The sequence below is a fragment of the Melanotaenia boesemani genome, chromosome 1 (assembly GCF_017639745.1).
Source record: "Melanotaenia boesemani isolate fMelBoe1 chromosome 1, fMelBoe1.pri, whole genome shotgun sequence".
NCBI classification, from domain to species: domain Eukaryota; kingdom Metazoa; phylum Chordata; class Actinopteri; order Atheriniformes; family Melanotaeniidae; genus Melanotaenia; species Melanotaenia boesemani.
The window spans coordinates 22170229-22187092 of record NC_055682.1 but is presented as its reverse complement, the minus strand read 5'-3'; the positions used below and the strand labels follow the sequence as shown (position 1 = coordinate 22187092).

The 16864-nt window shown below is 38.3% G+C and overlaps 1 protein-coding gene across 10 annotated transcripts in view; it reads left to right on the top strand.

Annotated features, from left to right (window-relative positions):
- The window catches only part of tcf12 (transcription factor 12), an 84982-nt gene that overhangs the window by 22584 nt on the left and 45534 nt on the right, over nt 1–16864 (top strand). The window contains exon 1 of one of the 10 annotated variants that reach the window (XM_041988760.1): nt 11162–11293. The exons of the other annotated variants lie outside the window; for them this stretch is intronic. Coding sequence (XP_041844694.1) covers nt 11284–11293 — 10 coding nt within the window. The 5' untranslated portion in view covers nt 11162–11283. Of the gene's footprint in view, nt 1–11161; nt 11294–16864 lie in introns of those variants that run through there. 10 annotated transcript variants of the gene reach the window in all.

Here is a 16864-nt window from a genome sequence, read left to right as displayed (position 1 = left end):
ACACTGGAAGAACTTGTAAAAAAAACGAATTAATATAAATTGTCAGTAAACCTTGTCAACAGAAAATATACGTCTGTGCATGTTCAAAGGCATTACAGTCAATTACAAATACGTTTTGATTGCTAACTTTCTGGTAACTAACTTTCATTACGTGTGTGTTACCTGTTAGTAGCGATCAGGTAAAGCAATTTTGGGTTTACTTCTTCAGTTCGACTGTTGCTCATGCACTAACTATCAAAACAAAAGTGACAACTTATTTGGTTTTACTTACAGTTTGTGGCTCAGGATCAGAAACGCAGTCCTTGATTGTAGGAACAGACCCTCCTTCGCAAATCCCTCGTTGTAGCGGCCCTTAGTCCTCCAGCAGTCTTCAGTGAAGTGCCGGTCACAAATACAAACGTTTGTGCAACTCCGTAGCTGGCTCCCAAAAACAAACTTCATCCATTGCTGTCTAGCCGTTGTTTCCTTTGGGAATTTGAACAAATGTAGCTTTCCCTCACAGCCGAAGAAGCATTACTTGTGTCACATGTTGACATTAAAAACGTTGTGGTGTCCACCAAAGTTTTAACCTATTCCGCCATACACTGAGCGGTGAAGATAGGTGTGTCTTTCTCCTTGTGAACGTGGACAACCTGGAGAAGGTGACTAATCACTGAGTCCCCCCCGGGACAACACTAAAATATCGAAGTAGAAAAAACTCTCTAAAACCAGCACCATGGAAACTAAATATAGAGACACTAACATGCGTCTATGTAATTAAAAAAAATGGCACCGCTCACTTCTCTGAAAAATATTCAACACTATAACACGGTAGAAAGCTCAGATAAGTTAAAAATAGCACAATAGGGCTCATTCAAATTTAAAATTTTTCAGTTTCGCCATTTAGTTTGTTTTAAAAATGTTTTGACAACAATCTTTGTACTGTGTTTTATTATGATCATAAAAATGATCAATAATTAAAGATGCACTAATTAATTGACGCACCCACTTTTGCATCTTACTTGACAGTAATAAAAAGTCTTATGTCGACACGTCTTATCTCTTGCTCTGTCTCTGGCTCTCTTTTGTTTCCTCTCTTCCTCTGATAAAGTGTTCCAATGTTTCTTTGCTGAATCAGCCACAGTTCACATTTAAAACAGCCTGTTTGTTCATATCTGCTTGCTAGCGTGTGACACGCACACAAAGTGAAACTCAGCTGCAGTGTCACAAAGTGTCCACTAGGAAAAAGTTGCGGGACGCTGCTGGGCATCAGTGGCTTTAGAAATGCACATAATAAATGTCAATGAGCCATCAAATGAGTTTTAAGGTTGAAAAGTTAAGGAGTGGGTCTTCAAAGGCCAAATCACTAAATGACAGTGAAATTTCAAGCAACAATTTCTTTATCGGCGATACTTGCTCTAGATTTACTTGGTATCGGATCTATACCAACATTTGCAGTATCACTCTTAATTGCGTCCTTGTGCTTAACTTTTTTTCTTTTTTTACTTGCATATTGCACTGAACCACTGGACTACCTCCCTGTAGTCTCTGATATTACTAACACTTAGGGGCTTTATTAATTTGATTGGGAGATTACTGCATGAACAAGATATCATTCACCATCACTGGTTTCAGCTGTGTTCTCTGTTTCTGAATCACATTGGGCAGCTGTAGATGGGGGGGAATCAATTCCAGGCTTCCCCTGACTACATGTCCTTGGGCAAGACACTTAACACCACATTGCCTCCTGATGTGACTATCGGGGAACGAGTGTGTGTGTGTGTGTGAGAAGGGGTGAATGTGACAGGTAGTGTAAAGCGCTTTGAGTGGTCAAACTGACTGGAAAAGTGCTATATAAGTACAAGTCCATTTACCGTTTACCACATAACCAGCAGAGGAAAAATCTTAATATCTTAATAAGCCCAATGTTTGGAAATACTTCCAAAGCTTGCAAGGCTTCACAGTAAAGGTGACCCCAGCGTCTGATAAGCACACTTGTCATGTCCACAAAAAAAAAAAAAGAATTTTTGATAAGTAGTTGTTCTGGGGAGTATTGCCCCCCTAACGAGCAGTTGTTTTAACTATGGTATGTTGTCCAGGTGGTTTGGTCCACTTCAGTTAAGTGCAATTTGAACACAAACCAAACCAAAGTAAGTTGTGAAATTTTTTGGAAATCCTTGCCCATTCAAAGTGAGTCCTCCTAACTATCCTGGTGTGAATGCCCCCTCAGACGTCAGTGTCTTGTATTTGGTGTAAGTTCCAAGAAATTATAAACTACAGATCATCAAATGTTCATGCATCCATTTTACAAACGGATGGATTAAAACCTGCGAGTCTGCTGTCGGCTGCAACTACACCATCATACTGAAAATTTACATGTTTATTAAACATTTATTGTTATGATATTTTGATTCTAAAAACAAAGAAATTATCTGTTCATCTGTGTGAATTAATCTCTGATAAATGAAAATATTGTGGGCGTTCTAAAACATTCATTTAGCACGTCTTTGAGCAAAAAAAGCAGTAAAAACACGAAAGCAGTCAGAAATATGAGGAAATATATACATTTATTATACAATTAACTATATAAAAAACTACTGGATCTGATAGCAGATTTACTCAGAAATGTCTGAAAAGAGTCAACAGTTCTGACTGTTGTGACTGAATGTCTGACAGAACAACAGTGGGACTAATCAGAGAACAAACTATCACAATTAATATGATATTGCAAATCTGTAATGTAAACTATGTTGTACAAACAGTGTCCTAAAAAATGAGCAAGTTGAACTTCTGTAGACCTTCTCCAATGGCTCACTGTTGGCCAGTATCTTCTTGGTGACTCAGAGCCCTTAGGACCACTTCATATTTCCTGCCTCTCAGTCAGTGTATTCTTCCTGATCAGAAGAGTGCTGTGCATAACCCTAACAACGTCTCTGAGTAACATGGATGTTTTGTCTAGTTCATCAGCGTAGATCTAAACTGTGCTTAGCATTAGAAAATGTAACGCTATCTGGACTTTTCCTTTGGGAAGAAATACTGGCTAAAATATTTTATGTTTTTGCAGGGAATCTCAGCCCTCACTTTAGTATCTTCTCTCCTGTTTTTCATTAATTGAGCTATCATACTGCTGCTTGGACAAACAGCTTTAGGAGGTAATTTTTATGTAAACATCTCTGGAGTTTCAACACAACAGCGAAAGTCATACTGGAGGACAATTGTTTAACTACATTTTAAGAGTGAAGACTGCACATGTTGATTTCACTGTAAAACTTACTTAGTCTGCAGCTTTTGTGGAGGAAGCTGGTGCTGGAACTAATAGTGACTGACTGTGTAGTGTTTTCGTTTTTGTGTTTTCTAAGTTAGATTTCGTTTGGATTTGGTCTGCATGTGTGATATAAAGCAGAAGTCCCTAACCATGGTCCTCAACGCCCACTATCCTGCAGGTCTTAGATGTCTCCCTGCTGCAACACACCTGATTGAAATTAATGGCTCATTAGCAGACTTGTGCAGAGCTTGTCAGAGAGCCGTTTAATTTGAATCAGGTGTGTTGTAGCAGGGAGACATCTAAGACCTGCAGGATAGTGGGCCTTGAGAACCACAGTTGGGGACCTCTGATATAAAGCACTCACATGTTACAATATGTGGATTGTGGTACATATGTAGTTTGGGGCTGGCATGGACTCAGTTTGGAAGACTCAAAGTAACTTTACCAACCATAACATACATTTATACTTATGCATTTATTGACATTTCCCTTTAAGGAACTATTTAAATAACACATTTTTTAGGAGTTTTGTTCTGTTAATTTAGGGAACCACAGAGTAGTTAATAATGACACTGCTCTCTTAAGGATGGGGCAAGGATCCCATTTATAGAACTAATTGCTCCTGCCTTCAAGTACATCTTAGCTATTCCCTTTTCTCCCAAAATCATTTTACTAACAGGCACATCACCCACTGCAAACTACCCAACAGGTGGCAGCCACATTGTGCAGGCACAGAGTGCTCCAAAAACTTCTTAAGTCTCTGCCATGTGAGTCTTTATGACTCAATCATCACATGCATTTAGTACACAGGCTACACTTGGACAGGCTAGAGGTGTATCATTCAAGGAATTTGCAGCACAGTGTGTATTTGCCATGAACTGGCAGATGGTATTAATAGCCAGTGGTCACCCAGATACACTGAACGTCTACTCAATTATTACTTATAGTGGTTGTTAAATAGTATGGTAGAGAAATTTGGTCACTCACCGTGAGGTACATTCTTTACTCTGTAGAACATGACAGTCTTTGGCAATGTCATGATTAAATTTCAGTTCTTGATTTAAACCAATCATTAATTCAGGAAGCTGTCTGCATTTTGGCACACAGTCCACACAACTGTGTGCCAAAGCATTAAGTCTCGTCCTTTGCCTATCAAACTGCAAATAAAGCTTGACTGACATTCAGTTTTGTTTGGTGTTATTTCTTTGTCAAGCAGAGTGAAAGGTATGTAGCTTTTTTTTTTTTTTTTAAATAAGTAATTTTATTGAAGTACTTTACTTAGGTCTTCTGCAGGTACTGTCTTGAAGGTTTGGCTCTCATTCACTTGTTGTAATTGTTTAGCCACAGGGGTTGCCAGCAGTTCACAGCCTTGACAAGAAGTGGTTACATCTAATTACCCGCTGAGATTTTCTCTTGTGCTGGTGGCTCGGTAAGGGAAGTCAGTGGGGAAGTTGATTTCAAGCAATCTGGGCAATTGCCACAGCAATGAGGTAAAATTGAAAGTGTTGCACTTTGCTAATTTATTTCACATTGTATTGCGAGTGTGCTCTACTTACTGTTTGCCTTCTTGACATTATTTACTCAATGAAGTGACATTGTTTTTTACTTGTGACAGAAAGGCTTTTGATGCCCTGGATTAAATAAATATTAAGGTTGCCCTGCAGCTCTGAACTAATGAAGCTATTCACAGCTTTTTTTTAAAGAAAAACCTAACAATTAAGTTATAACTGTTTATTTTAATACATAATAATAGTGAAAATCCCATAGAAGGATGTCAAAATATGTATGAAATAATTCCTGAATGTTATGATTTTATTTACTCTGTACTATATGGTGTGGGTAAATAATATGGCAATGCCTATGTTTCTATTCAGCTTTCCATCACAGGTTGTTCTGTCTTAATAAAAACTTTAAACTAAAAAAAAGTGTTTGCATCAGAAAGTCTAAATAGAAAGAAAGGCTACAAATTTGTTAAGAGAAGCCATCGACCATTTCTATGGATTTTAGTGTGCATTGTAAATTTTGATAATACTTGGTCTCTGCCATTATTTCACACTTAATAAAGACAATGATGTAATTTGTAAGTCCTCAGAAAGTTCATATACAAGAGTTAAAGGTCTGAGCTGGAGCATACAGGAATATAATTTAAACAATAATTTCTACTCGTAAAAATTTTATATTTACTTTGGCAGATTCAGTGGATAATAGTAACTTTCATTTTTTTTTTTTTTTAACAAAGTGATATTACATATTGGCTCTGGCTGTGTACTGCTTTGACATCAGTTCTTTCCAGCCATGTGCCTGAGGGCATGATCCCACAACTGCTGAGTTGTAGTTTAATATTCACATTTCTCTGGCATGCTTCATATTACTCATACAGCTTACAGTAATTACTAATCAGCTTAAAGCTGTCATTAGCACACGCATGCAGCCATGCACCGTGCTGCCAGCATGTTGACACACGTGTGACCTTAACATAACTACCTGACTGTGTTTGTTCAGTTGTGTAGCCATCTCTTTACAATTAGTCTCATCCACCACTGTACATAGGAGACACCAGAGACATTATCTATCTATCTATCTATCTATCTATCTATCTATCTATCTATCTATCTATCTATCTATCTATCCATCTATCTATCTATCTATCTATCTATCTATCTATCTATCTATCTATCTATCTATCTATCTATCTATCTATCTATCTATCTATCTATCTATCTATCTATCTATCTATCTATCTATCTATCTATCTGTCAATCTGTCAATCTATCTAACTGTCTGTCTGTCTGTGTATATATATATATATATATATATATATATATATATATAGTTTCTAGTCAATAGCATTTTTTACAAGTCGAAGTTTTGTTTGTAGGAGTTATGCCTCAGTTGTGAACAGACATGGTGGTGTTTACTGTGCTATGTTAAAAGAACAGTGCAGCCCCTTTAAGATTGGTTGAGAGGACGTAAGACACACAGCGCAGAAGAGAGGAAGGGGGAACGTCGGAGCAGAGAAAGTCGCTGTGAGAAACTTCATGTTTAGCCATAAGCTTTAGCAAGAGTCCCGTGTCTGCTTCACCACTGCTGGATAAAGTTAAGGGAGCTAAGCCTGAAGCTAACTGCAGCTTCACCCAGGAGTAATCACCTCTCCTCCGCCTCCCAACCTCTGTGAGAGTTTCACTGATAGTGGAGGCAACAGACCAGGTTAGCATGGTTACTAAACTGTCAGAAATGTTCCTTCAGGAGCAAAAAGACCAGAAGAAAAGACGAGGAAAATAACTGGTTTTGTTGTTGCTGAACGCTACTGTGGGAGTGGTGTTTAGCTCATGTAGCATAGCAGGCGGCCCTTAAAGCAACCCCGTCTTCCTAATCCACTACCTGCTGAACAATGAGGGACACTAGAGCCCACACGGTGTTAAAAACATAACAATGTAAAAAACACTTGTTTATGGAACAAACACAATATACAAATAGCATCTCATACACGTTTTACAGTTTCCATTTGGAAATAAAAGTATTTTTTTATTCCATTATTGATGACTTCACGACGACTTCACAACTAATCGGTTAATCGTTTTTGACTAGTTGACTTCAAAAATCGCCTAATATGCCCATCCCTGATAAACATGTGACTATTATGTAACAGACCTAATGTTACTGGCAGCATGCTCTTAGCCTGTGTTTTCATTTGTAATTTGATGGTTCTGAAAATACTTGTGATCAAGATAACTGGCTTGGCTTTATATCTTGTCCTAACAACTTATCTGTCTCTTGTCTGGTGACGAAGGTTTTCATCATGACCATGTTGACGATGGAGTAGTAAAAATGGTCTTTATATACCTAATAGTGTATGCAAAAATCTAATTTATTTTTGTTGGTTTGCATTCTTGTAATTAATTAATAAAATCCTGGAGTTGCTTCTGTAAAACTGGACTTTTAAGAGACAAAAAAAAAAAAGAAAAAAGACACCCATTCTGCAATGGCTAGAGTCTGGCCCAATCTGTTCTTTCCTCACTCCTTTTCATGTTTAATTGATCCTCAAGGCTTCCCTTGAAGTGTCGAATCCCACATCACGTTGGCTTCCCCTGTGTGTTTTTATTGGGGCAGGTGTCATGGCTAATGCTCTGTCCCGTGGGAGACCCCCACCCCCATCCCAGACTCAGGCAGTGATTGTGACCAGGTGTTGTTCAGGTGCACACTCTGTTTCCAGTGCATTGTGGGTCACAGGTGCTGCCAACATTGCTTTCTCTTCCTACTTCGCTGTTCATACCCGTACACACATCTGCAGTTCTATGTACACACAGACACATATTCAACTGCAAAACTGCAAGCTTTAAAGATAAAAGCACAATAGTTAAATGGTATCAAATGTAGCCAAATACAACATACATATGTATGTATGTATATATATATATATATATATATATTTATATATGCATGTCTATGTATGTTTGTATTATTGCACATTTACTAATATCATCTTGACAAGTCATGTGATATAATCAAAGAAAGGAACGTGAAATGTGTGCAGTGTAGTGTAGTAGATGTAGCCAGTCATTATGCAGAGCTGCAGGGTGTGTTTATCTGTTAGTGCGGCCAGTCAAGCATGAAGAGTTAAAGATGAACTGAAAGGGTGCAAATCCCATTTCTTCTTCCCGATTCTGCCGACATCTCCCCACTTTCTCCCCACCTTCATGCTTGTCTCAGCCCATCTTGGCCCTGCCCAGCCCCTTCCTTCCTTCCTCAGGTCTTGGGCCCCCAGCATGCGACTGGTGAGGCTGTCCAGCTGTAAAGGATCAGCTGTAGACTGAGTAAGCCCCAAGGACCGTGTCTCCAAAGAGAATAAAAAAGCGGTGGTAAAGCCAAGTTATGATGACATAACAACTCTCTACGAAGCAGCTGCAAGGGTCAGAGCATCACAATTATTTTTATGATCATAGGAAAGGTGTCTTCATTTAGCTTGTTTCAATCACTTCTCTGCATTTGTTAGGAATTGTTAGGACTGTTTTTTAGGAGTCCACATGATACTTTTACATAATTCCATTTACATATATATATATGTAGATGTAGATGTTTGCACAAGAATCCAATTTCGCAGTGTTTCAGGATAACTTTTTTGCTGAATAATGATAATAAGAAATCTTGATAAATCCCAATTTTGCTGCCAAGACCTTTTGAGTTGTGTACTTGTATATCCCACATCTATGATTCTTTTCTGTTTCTTTCTCCATTCCCCTCCCCCGTTCTCTAATTTCTCTCAGGCCTCATGCTGCATGCAGCTTATGCCAGTAAGAATGTTGCTTATTTAGTACAAATTCAGTGCTAAACAGGAAATGATTCATTCTTATGAATTATCATGAGCAGAACTATTTAAATCTACTGACTTTAGTGTTTGACATTATTTTTTAACAGCACTGAATATTTAATACTACTTTACTGCGAATCACACCTCAAAAACCCATTCATTGTTGAGTATTAAATTATTGTTTCCTCTTTGTAGAAAAATAAAATGTTTGCATACCAACCATTGTGGTATTCAAGTGACTCTGAGTTACAGTGGATGGCTAGAAATTTTTTTTCACATGACCTCTTTGCATAGAGAAATTGTATTGTAGTTAGAAACTACAGTTTCCAACTACAGTACATCGTTTTTTCTTGTTAGTAATTTGTTGGCTCAAGCTTATTTTGAAAAGGGATAGTGCAGAAAATTATTTTTACAGAAATCACAAGAATTGTCAGCATTTGATATTTACACACACACAAACAAGAAAATAAAAAAAAAAATGTGGTTTTTCTTTTTGAATGTATCACAAAACCGATCAACTTGAGGAGTAAGTGCAGTGAGAAGTAGTTTTTCCTCTTTTTTTTCTTTTTTGTTATATTAAGATCCCCTGTGAAAGTATTTTGACCCCACGTTAGTTATAATCAGTTCAAAAATGCATTCTTAATCCACTCCCTTGCCCACTACCACGACTAACCCCTCCTTTATTTGTCTTGAAACAGAACAACTGTACAGACGGAGAGTACAAGAAATTGACTGCTGATTCCTGCACATTAATCTCTCCAACTGGAACAAGTTCCAGTTTATTTAAAGACGGTAAAGCTTACCTTTCTAAAACAGCTAACTTCTGAATATATCCAATGTTAAGTTCTTGATAAGATAAACCCCCCCCCCCCCTCCCCCAAACTCCCACTCCCATTCTTTTTCACTGCTTGCCAATGCATCCTGTGTCCATGTTGGGTGTGCTGGCAAGCACAATACTAGATAATGTTATACTCCCACTCTTTGGACTGTAGTGGATTGTGATTGGATAATAAAATGCAAACATTAGTTTCTTCCTTTACTCCCACTTGACAATGCCTGACATTTTCTCCTACGCCAGAGTGTAAAGTGTGGGAAGTGTAGAGAGAAGCGCGTCTCTGTCAGAGTTGTTTATTTAATGCCAAGGATATGGGAAGGTACGTTTTGGCCGACTTAAAAATCAACAAAACTGTTTTAAATGGTTGCTCCAGTTTGACTGTGCCATTCTCACAAAGAGTGGTCATCAAAAAATGTATCCCCTTCTGGCCGTCCTAGTGTTTGTGGTTGTGTGTAAGGACATATGCTCATAGCACTATGAGTTGGTTTAGCATTCTGAATCCATGTGTATCCATCCTTGTCCTTCACCTCTCTTTGGCTCTCTTTTGTTTCCTGTTCAACAGTTGTTTGGCATCTACAAAATATCGACTCATTCTTTGATGTTACACACTAGCTTGGGGGGGGGGGGCTGTTTCACTGTGTTTCAGTACTTACACAGTGAGACAGGGGCAATGGCAGTAAGCTAACATGTGAATGTACGAGGCAGGAGAGGATGCTAGTGTCCCTGCTAAAGCAGCATCCATTACAGTGCTTACATGTTGGGAGACGTTTATTAGGGAGCTCATCGCCTTTCTCCTCTGAGAGAATGGATGTATGATTATGAAGTCATCAGCTATGAACCAGCGAGGCTACGGAGAAGCACCCCTCCTCATGGGTCCTCAGGGTGCCATTGATTGGTGACCATGTGTTTGTGCCTGATAGACTGTGAAATGGTGTGTTGCTGCACGGCTGTGTCACACCTGCGTCCCACCAGAGTGATTGATTGGTTTGGTCATGTGGAATGTTCCCATCTGGTCCACAGTAATGCATTTTTTTCCTCATTTGTGAATAACCAGCGCTGGCAGGAGAATAGTTGGGCTCGGAAAAGGCAAAGGCCAAGCGAAAACATTTTCCCCTGTCCACCTCCCCTTTTTTCCTTTTTACAGAGATAGAAAAAATTCAAATAGACCGACCATGGCACCTGATTGAAATCCACTATTCCTTAGATGTTCAGAGATGGATTTTAGCAGAAAATAAACGGTTTAGTTTGTCTGAAGGACAGAGGCTCCTGACTTTGTAAGTCTTACTTTTAGTCTACTTAAATGCTGAATCTTTTTGATTTTTGCTGATTAACTTCTTTTTTTATCAGTACTATCTCCTTTATTTCTAGCCTGATTAAAAAGCAATGTTATTTTGCTTCTTATTCCTGTTTCTTCCCAGTTTGATTTCCCTTAATCCTAGTCCTTCGCCTTTAATTGATCTATTCATTCCACCTAATGGCTAATTACACATCAGGCTGCAAAAGCAGATGCATTTATCATCCTAGTATGTAATAATCAGTGACATTTCAACAAAGAAAAAAATAAATATGCAAATAAGAACTCATTAACATTTGCTCTTGCTGTTTTGAATAATGTCACTGCTGACAAGGCTGTACGCAGAAATTGATGTTGAGCTCAGGGCAAGGGAGACATGTTCTCTTGGTGTTTTGTGACTCTTTTGTTTTCCTTATCCTACAGTTGTCCCTAATGTTGTACTGCAGTCATTCTCCCTCCAGCCAAGGAGGAAGCTGATATGATACACTACCTCCCTTCCCTGTTTCCTTATCCACGCTGACCTAACCTCTAACCCAGCCAGCTTTTATTTACTGAGGGGAAAAAAAATCTTGTGGAAGCATCAAACAACACTGGCAAGAGGGATGTTAAAAGGTATGGTGAAAAAATGAGTGAGTTTACATTTGACGTTAGCCTGTCTCTTCTCTGGTTGCCAAAAGAATGTATTAGTAACCGTGGAACCTGTTTAATTTCACTTCCAAACAGCCAGACTGGCCAAAGCTTGAACTTTATTTTGAGGGGATTATCTTATTACCGGTGTGTTAAATTTTCTCTGTTGCAGTTCCTTGTGTTGCAATCCTTTAAAGGGATTCATTTGAAGAAAATAACACAAAGCTTGGTTTGCAAATTAAGTATAAACAAGTTCATTAGTTTAATTTTTATTTAAGTTTTATTAACTTTACAGGAGAAATGTTTTATGGTAAGGTGCCATGGATGCCATCAGACTGGAAAACAAGCCCAGACATTAATTTCAAACCCATGTTTCCTCAGAAAAAAAACAAGCAAGCTGGTACTTTATAAGTCCATTTGGTTTCTGCATTTTAACATCATGTGCATGTGTTCATGGTCTTGGCTTTCCTTGGAGGAAGGAAAAAGGGCTCATTTTCTGCTTGGGAAAAAAAGAAGTCCTTGGAATGCATCTGAAAGGCAATTAAGAACACGCTCACTAATTGGCTGTTTTTGTGGTAAGGGTTTTGAATTGATCCCTGGAGATGTTAAGGTCACTATCGCTCACATTATTGAAGCAAGGGGCTCGACACTGTGTCATGCTGTGCTGTACTGTAGCCCTGTAATCAATAAGGTCTCATACTATGAAGGACTGGCCAGTTTGCCTTTTGTTTGTGGAGGAGTTAAACACCAAGTGTTGTTTATTCACTCCTCCATGAACATTGGGGTAGATGAGACTGACCTGAATTAAAAAAGAAAAAAATAGACAATGACAACTAGATTTTCTAGTGATGTAACTTTTGAAAGATGAGCTGCCATATGTTTAATGAATGCTTTACCTTTTTTTTGTGGACTCAACCGAATGCTCAATAAAATGGAGAGCAGATTAAAATGTTTTTCAGGCTGCAGATGGTAAGATCTTGTGCCACTTCTTCTAAAAGAAACCAGCCCGGAACTAAGTTTGAAATAATAAAAATAATATAATTTCCAGAATTACAACTAAATTAATTGATTGCTACTATTTTCTTTCTTATCTCTCAAAATCTCACTATAGATTCCTCTTTATGGTTAAGCTGCATCGGTTGCATGGCACTGTTGAGAAGATGACCACTAAGCAAAATGTTGCTCCAGAGTAATCAGTCATGCATTCTGACAACATACGTACGTTATGCTGTTGTTGCTGCAGAATAAAACACGTTGAATGCAATTTCAAGTAGCTTATGGAACTTTTGAAATCTATGTTTGCAATATTTAAGTTTACCTTTATATAAAAATAGACAAACCTACAGATAATTCCAAACAAACAGGAAACTAGTTGGCAGCAACTTCCTTGACTGCAGTGAGAGAACATGCCAGAAATGAATGTATCAGTGTGACACAGAATGGGTAGAAATAAGCCAGTACTGATAAAAAGCACATGGCTGCAGCCTGGAGTATGGAAAAACCAGCAAAACACTGAGAGTATGAGGCACACAATTGTTGGGTTTGGCAGAACAAAAGTGGAACTCTAAATGTAACAATAAAAAAAATCTATATTTAGCACAAAGTGGGCACAGATGACTATCCCTGGTGTACTACATGATGGTAGTACAATGGAACAGAGAGAAACCAAATGCAGCCAAGACTTAAGAGTGGCGTGACAATTTATATACAAAATCTTGACCTTTGACATTGCAAGCTTACATGTTAATCAACACTAGAATAGTCTCACAACAAGAATGTTGAAGTCCTTGCATGACACAACTGTAGCGCAGCTTTAAAATCTGTGAAATTACTTCCTCATAGCTATTCACAGATGCTGTCTGTCCAGCTTGACCAAGCTTGTGCAAATCAAACACAGTGTGTTATTTGTGTGTAAAAAACTGAAACACATGAAGTTAGAAGACAAAGCTATAATCGCTGGCAAAAATGCCTTTGCAGTATATATGAATAGTTCTATTTAGGTATTATTCTTCTCATTAGCTGAAAATGTTGTCTGACAAATGAACTCTGAAAATAAATCCCTACTCCAGCTGTAACTTATAACTGCAGTAAAATGTTCTGATGAATACAGAGACCCGTCTGAAGCGGGATGTCTTCTGATTTATTAAATTCAATTCACATTGCTTCAGTAATCTTCAGTCTTGGCAGCCTGCACACTAACATTTATATTAGCGATGGCTATTGCAGTAATAAAAAAATTGTTTATACCCCCTAATTCTGTACCTTTTTTTTTTTTTTGGGGTATTTTAAGGACAGCAATAAATTTTACTTCCTATCACTGGCTGCAGTTAGACTCATTAATAGGCCTGCACCACCAAAAAGACAAATAAATAAATTAATAAAGAAATAAAAAAAACTCAAAACATATGCTTAGTCCCTCGTATAGCAGCCCAGAACAAACGGGCTTATTCAAGACATAATAATAACAATATCAGTGTTACTCTTGTTGTGAGGCTGTGATCACACAGGCATGCACAGAGGAGAGAAAACAAACAAACACTAAGTCTGCAATACAGAAATTATGTTTGCAATTTACTTTTATCTCTAGTAGAAACGCTCCTCAATTCATGAATTAATATTCAAACTTAAATTCTTGAATGAAGGAAAGAAAAATTTAACAACTAGTTTTGAGTTTGTTTTAATTTAATGGCAAATTCACTTTACTACAGTGACCTATTTTCCTCACAGTGAGTTGCAGTTTTTGTGCGTCAGACAGGAGATTGTGTCAACGGATGATATTTTATTCAGCTAATTTGGGCTCTCTGCTTTGGAACTGGCCAACCCAGCAGAATGTTCTGCTTGATATATCACTTTGTTCTACTTTAGTTCAGCATCATAAAAATGAATTCTCTTGAAATTTGTGTGCAGATTTCTGTAAATCTTTTGGAAGCAGGTGTCGTTGCTACATTGTGAATTCAAGATACCGCAGAGAGATTTAACTTATGTTTTATTTGTACAGATGAAGTGGTTAGAGCTGCTGCATCTTCAGACAGGCTGTCTAAAGAAACTTGGTCATCTGTGATCTCTCTATGTTATGCTGAACTGAATCTGATGCTGCCACATGGGCAACACCATTAATCTTTTTGTGCCTACTGATATATTAGAAGTAGATATAGCTGGATAGGGTCTCGTGGTCACACTGGTAATGAAGGTGGACTTGAAATGTGTCGCTTGATGCCATTTATGCTGTTATTTTATACTAAGAACTTGCACTCTGTTTGTGTTCATGGTTATTTTTGCTCGTCTTCTATAATGTGAGAAAATTAATTCAGCACAATGAGCAGAACTGAATTTGTTTGACAACTCTTAAAGGGACTTTTAACATACATAATATTGATTGTTACCCATAGAAGGACATTGAGCATTGTGCTGCTTGAAACTAAATAACACTGCTGCACCCTGTATTTGCAAATCTGTGCCGTTAAAAGAAAGTAGAATTAGCAGTTCCTGTTTTTAATGCAACCATGCATGCACTTAAAACTGTGCCAGTTCTCACGCAGAGTCCATTTTCATAGATTTCTTCACACATTTATAAATGCTTTGTGTTTAAAGGTGAATGTAATGGTATCCTTATAGGATGTTTGCCTAAAAATATTTCTGTGTGTTCAAAATTTACTTAGTTATGGCTCAGAGAAGAAGTGTATAATGTAGAAGTGTAAGAAATGTAGCAATCAGACACTAAGGGTTGTTATGTACTTTACTGGCTGTGTCACAGTCTGTGCTGCAGCTTCAACTGCTGACTGTGCTGGGGAGGAGGTAAAATCAGCAATCTAAGCTACAGTAACTGGCTTCCCGTTGGTTTTAGGACACCTGCATGCACTGGCTTCTTTCACTCAAAGCATCCCCAAGACGCTTTCCTTAAACTTTACATACATCTGCATTTAAGGAACTAGTACTTTTATTACTAATTGTATAAATACATTTGTGTGATCTATATTTCCATGTTAAGTGGACTGCATTATTTTTAGTTACAGCTTTTAATCTCGATCTTCTGAATCAGTTTCATCTAAATTTAGCTCTCCCATAAATGCCAGCACTGTGTACTTTCTTGGATTTAGCAAATCCAATTTGGATAACATGGGTCAGTTAGTGCTTTAAAAAGAAAAAAAAAAAAAAGAAGGTACTACTGATGCCCTGATGCATGAAGTGCTATCTTTTAAAAATATAAATAAAGCAAAAAGGTTACATTTGTATCTGTACATTCTTAAATTTTCTTCTGTTTACTTTGTATTTTATTTTAAAGAGTGCATGTGTTCATTTTCAGCAGACCTCTCTTAATTATGAGGTCTGCTATACCAGGTTTAAATGCTTTAAACTTGAATTGCTAATCATTACATTTCTAATACTGTATATTGTTGCAGCAGCTACCATCATGCTCTCTCTGAAATGATTCATTTTAGCTGCTGTCCCTTTTTGTTTGAAATCAGCCAAATTTGCCACCAGTGTTGAGAGTAACACGTTACTGTAGAACTGTTACTTTTGTCAGTAACTAATACTCCAATGCATTACTCTTAAAATAAAGTAACTTAGTTACCGTTACCCAGTGTTCTGTTACTCTGTTACTAGCTAAATTAATAAATTTTGGCCAGTAGCTGTGGGCTTCTTCCTGTTTACAGTAGTGATGCAGCACGACATGGGCAGTGTTGCAGAGTCCACTTGTTGGGCTTGTTTTTCTGTGAAGTCTCTTTTAAATATCATCATTCGCGGGTTGAAGGTTCCTCTGCTCCCTTTGTGAAGCCCTGCTGATTCTATCACAGCTGTCCAGAAAGCAATAACGCCTGAATGCGGAACGGAAAAGTAACCCCCCATTTTCCACGGTGGCTTTGTTTCAACTTCCTTGGCGCATCAATACACACTGGAAGTGTGTCATAGTGCCCGTGAGTGCGGTCCGCTTAGCTCGATCCGCGAGATCACGAAATCACAGGAAACCTGGAGTATTCTGTGCTTCTCCACTTCCAGGATAAAAGTCTCATCATCCATTATCATCCATGAGGAAAAAACAAAAAAACACTGAGACACCTTGACTGATTAATGGCGTAATGTTTACGTGGTTCAGCGGGGGTTTTTATGAGGAAGCTTTTACTCTGCTCACGTCACTGATTTCCTGTCTGCCTTCATCTCAACTGCTGAGTTCTGGATGCGTGTTTGGTCAGAAATAGACTTGGCGAGTATGTTTAGCGGAGAGCTGTGGCAAGGTACTTCTGGGACGCTTCTGACATGCACCATGACGTGCCCAGTGTGAACCACACCAGTGACTAAAACGGTCACGAATGGCTGTGGAGGCTGAGGCGTAGCTGTAATGTGGCACACATACGCACCCGGTGGAAATTGGGTGTAAACGCAATTGACCCTTTTCTTCAGGAACTAGTCTCTATAGCCCCTTTTCCTTGGTTACGGCAGGCGTCTGAAACCAATATGTCCCCACTCACACACACACATGCGCCCAACTTCACTTGATAGAGAGACAGTGACAATGCCTGCGAATAACTGAGGAAATATGTAAATAAAAATATATAT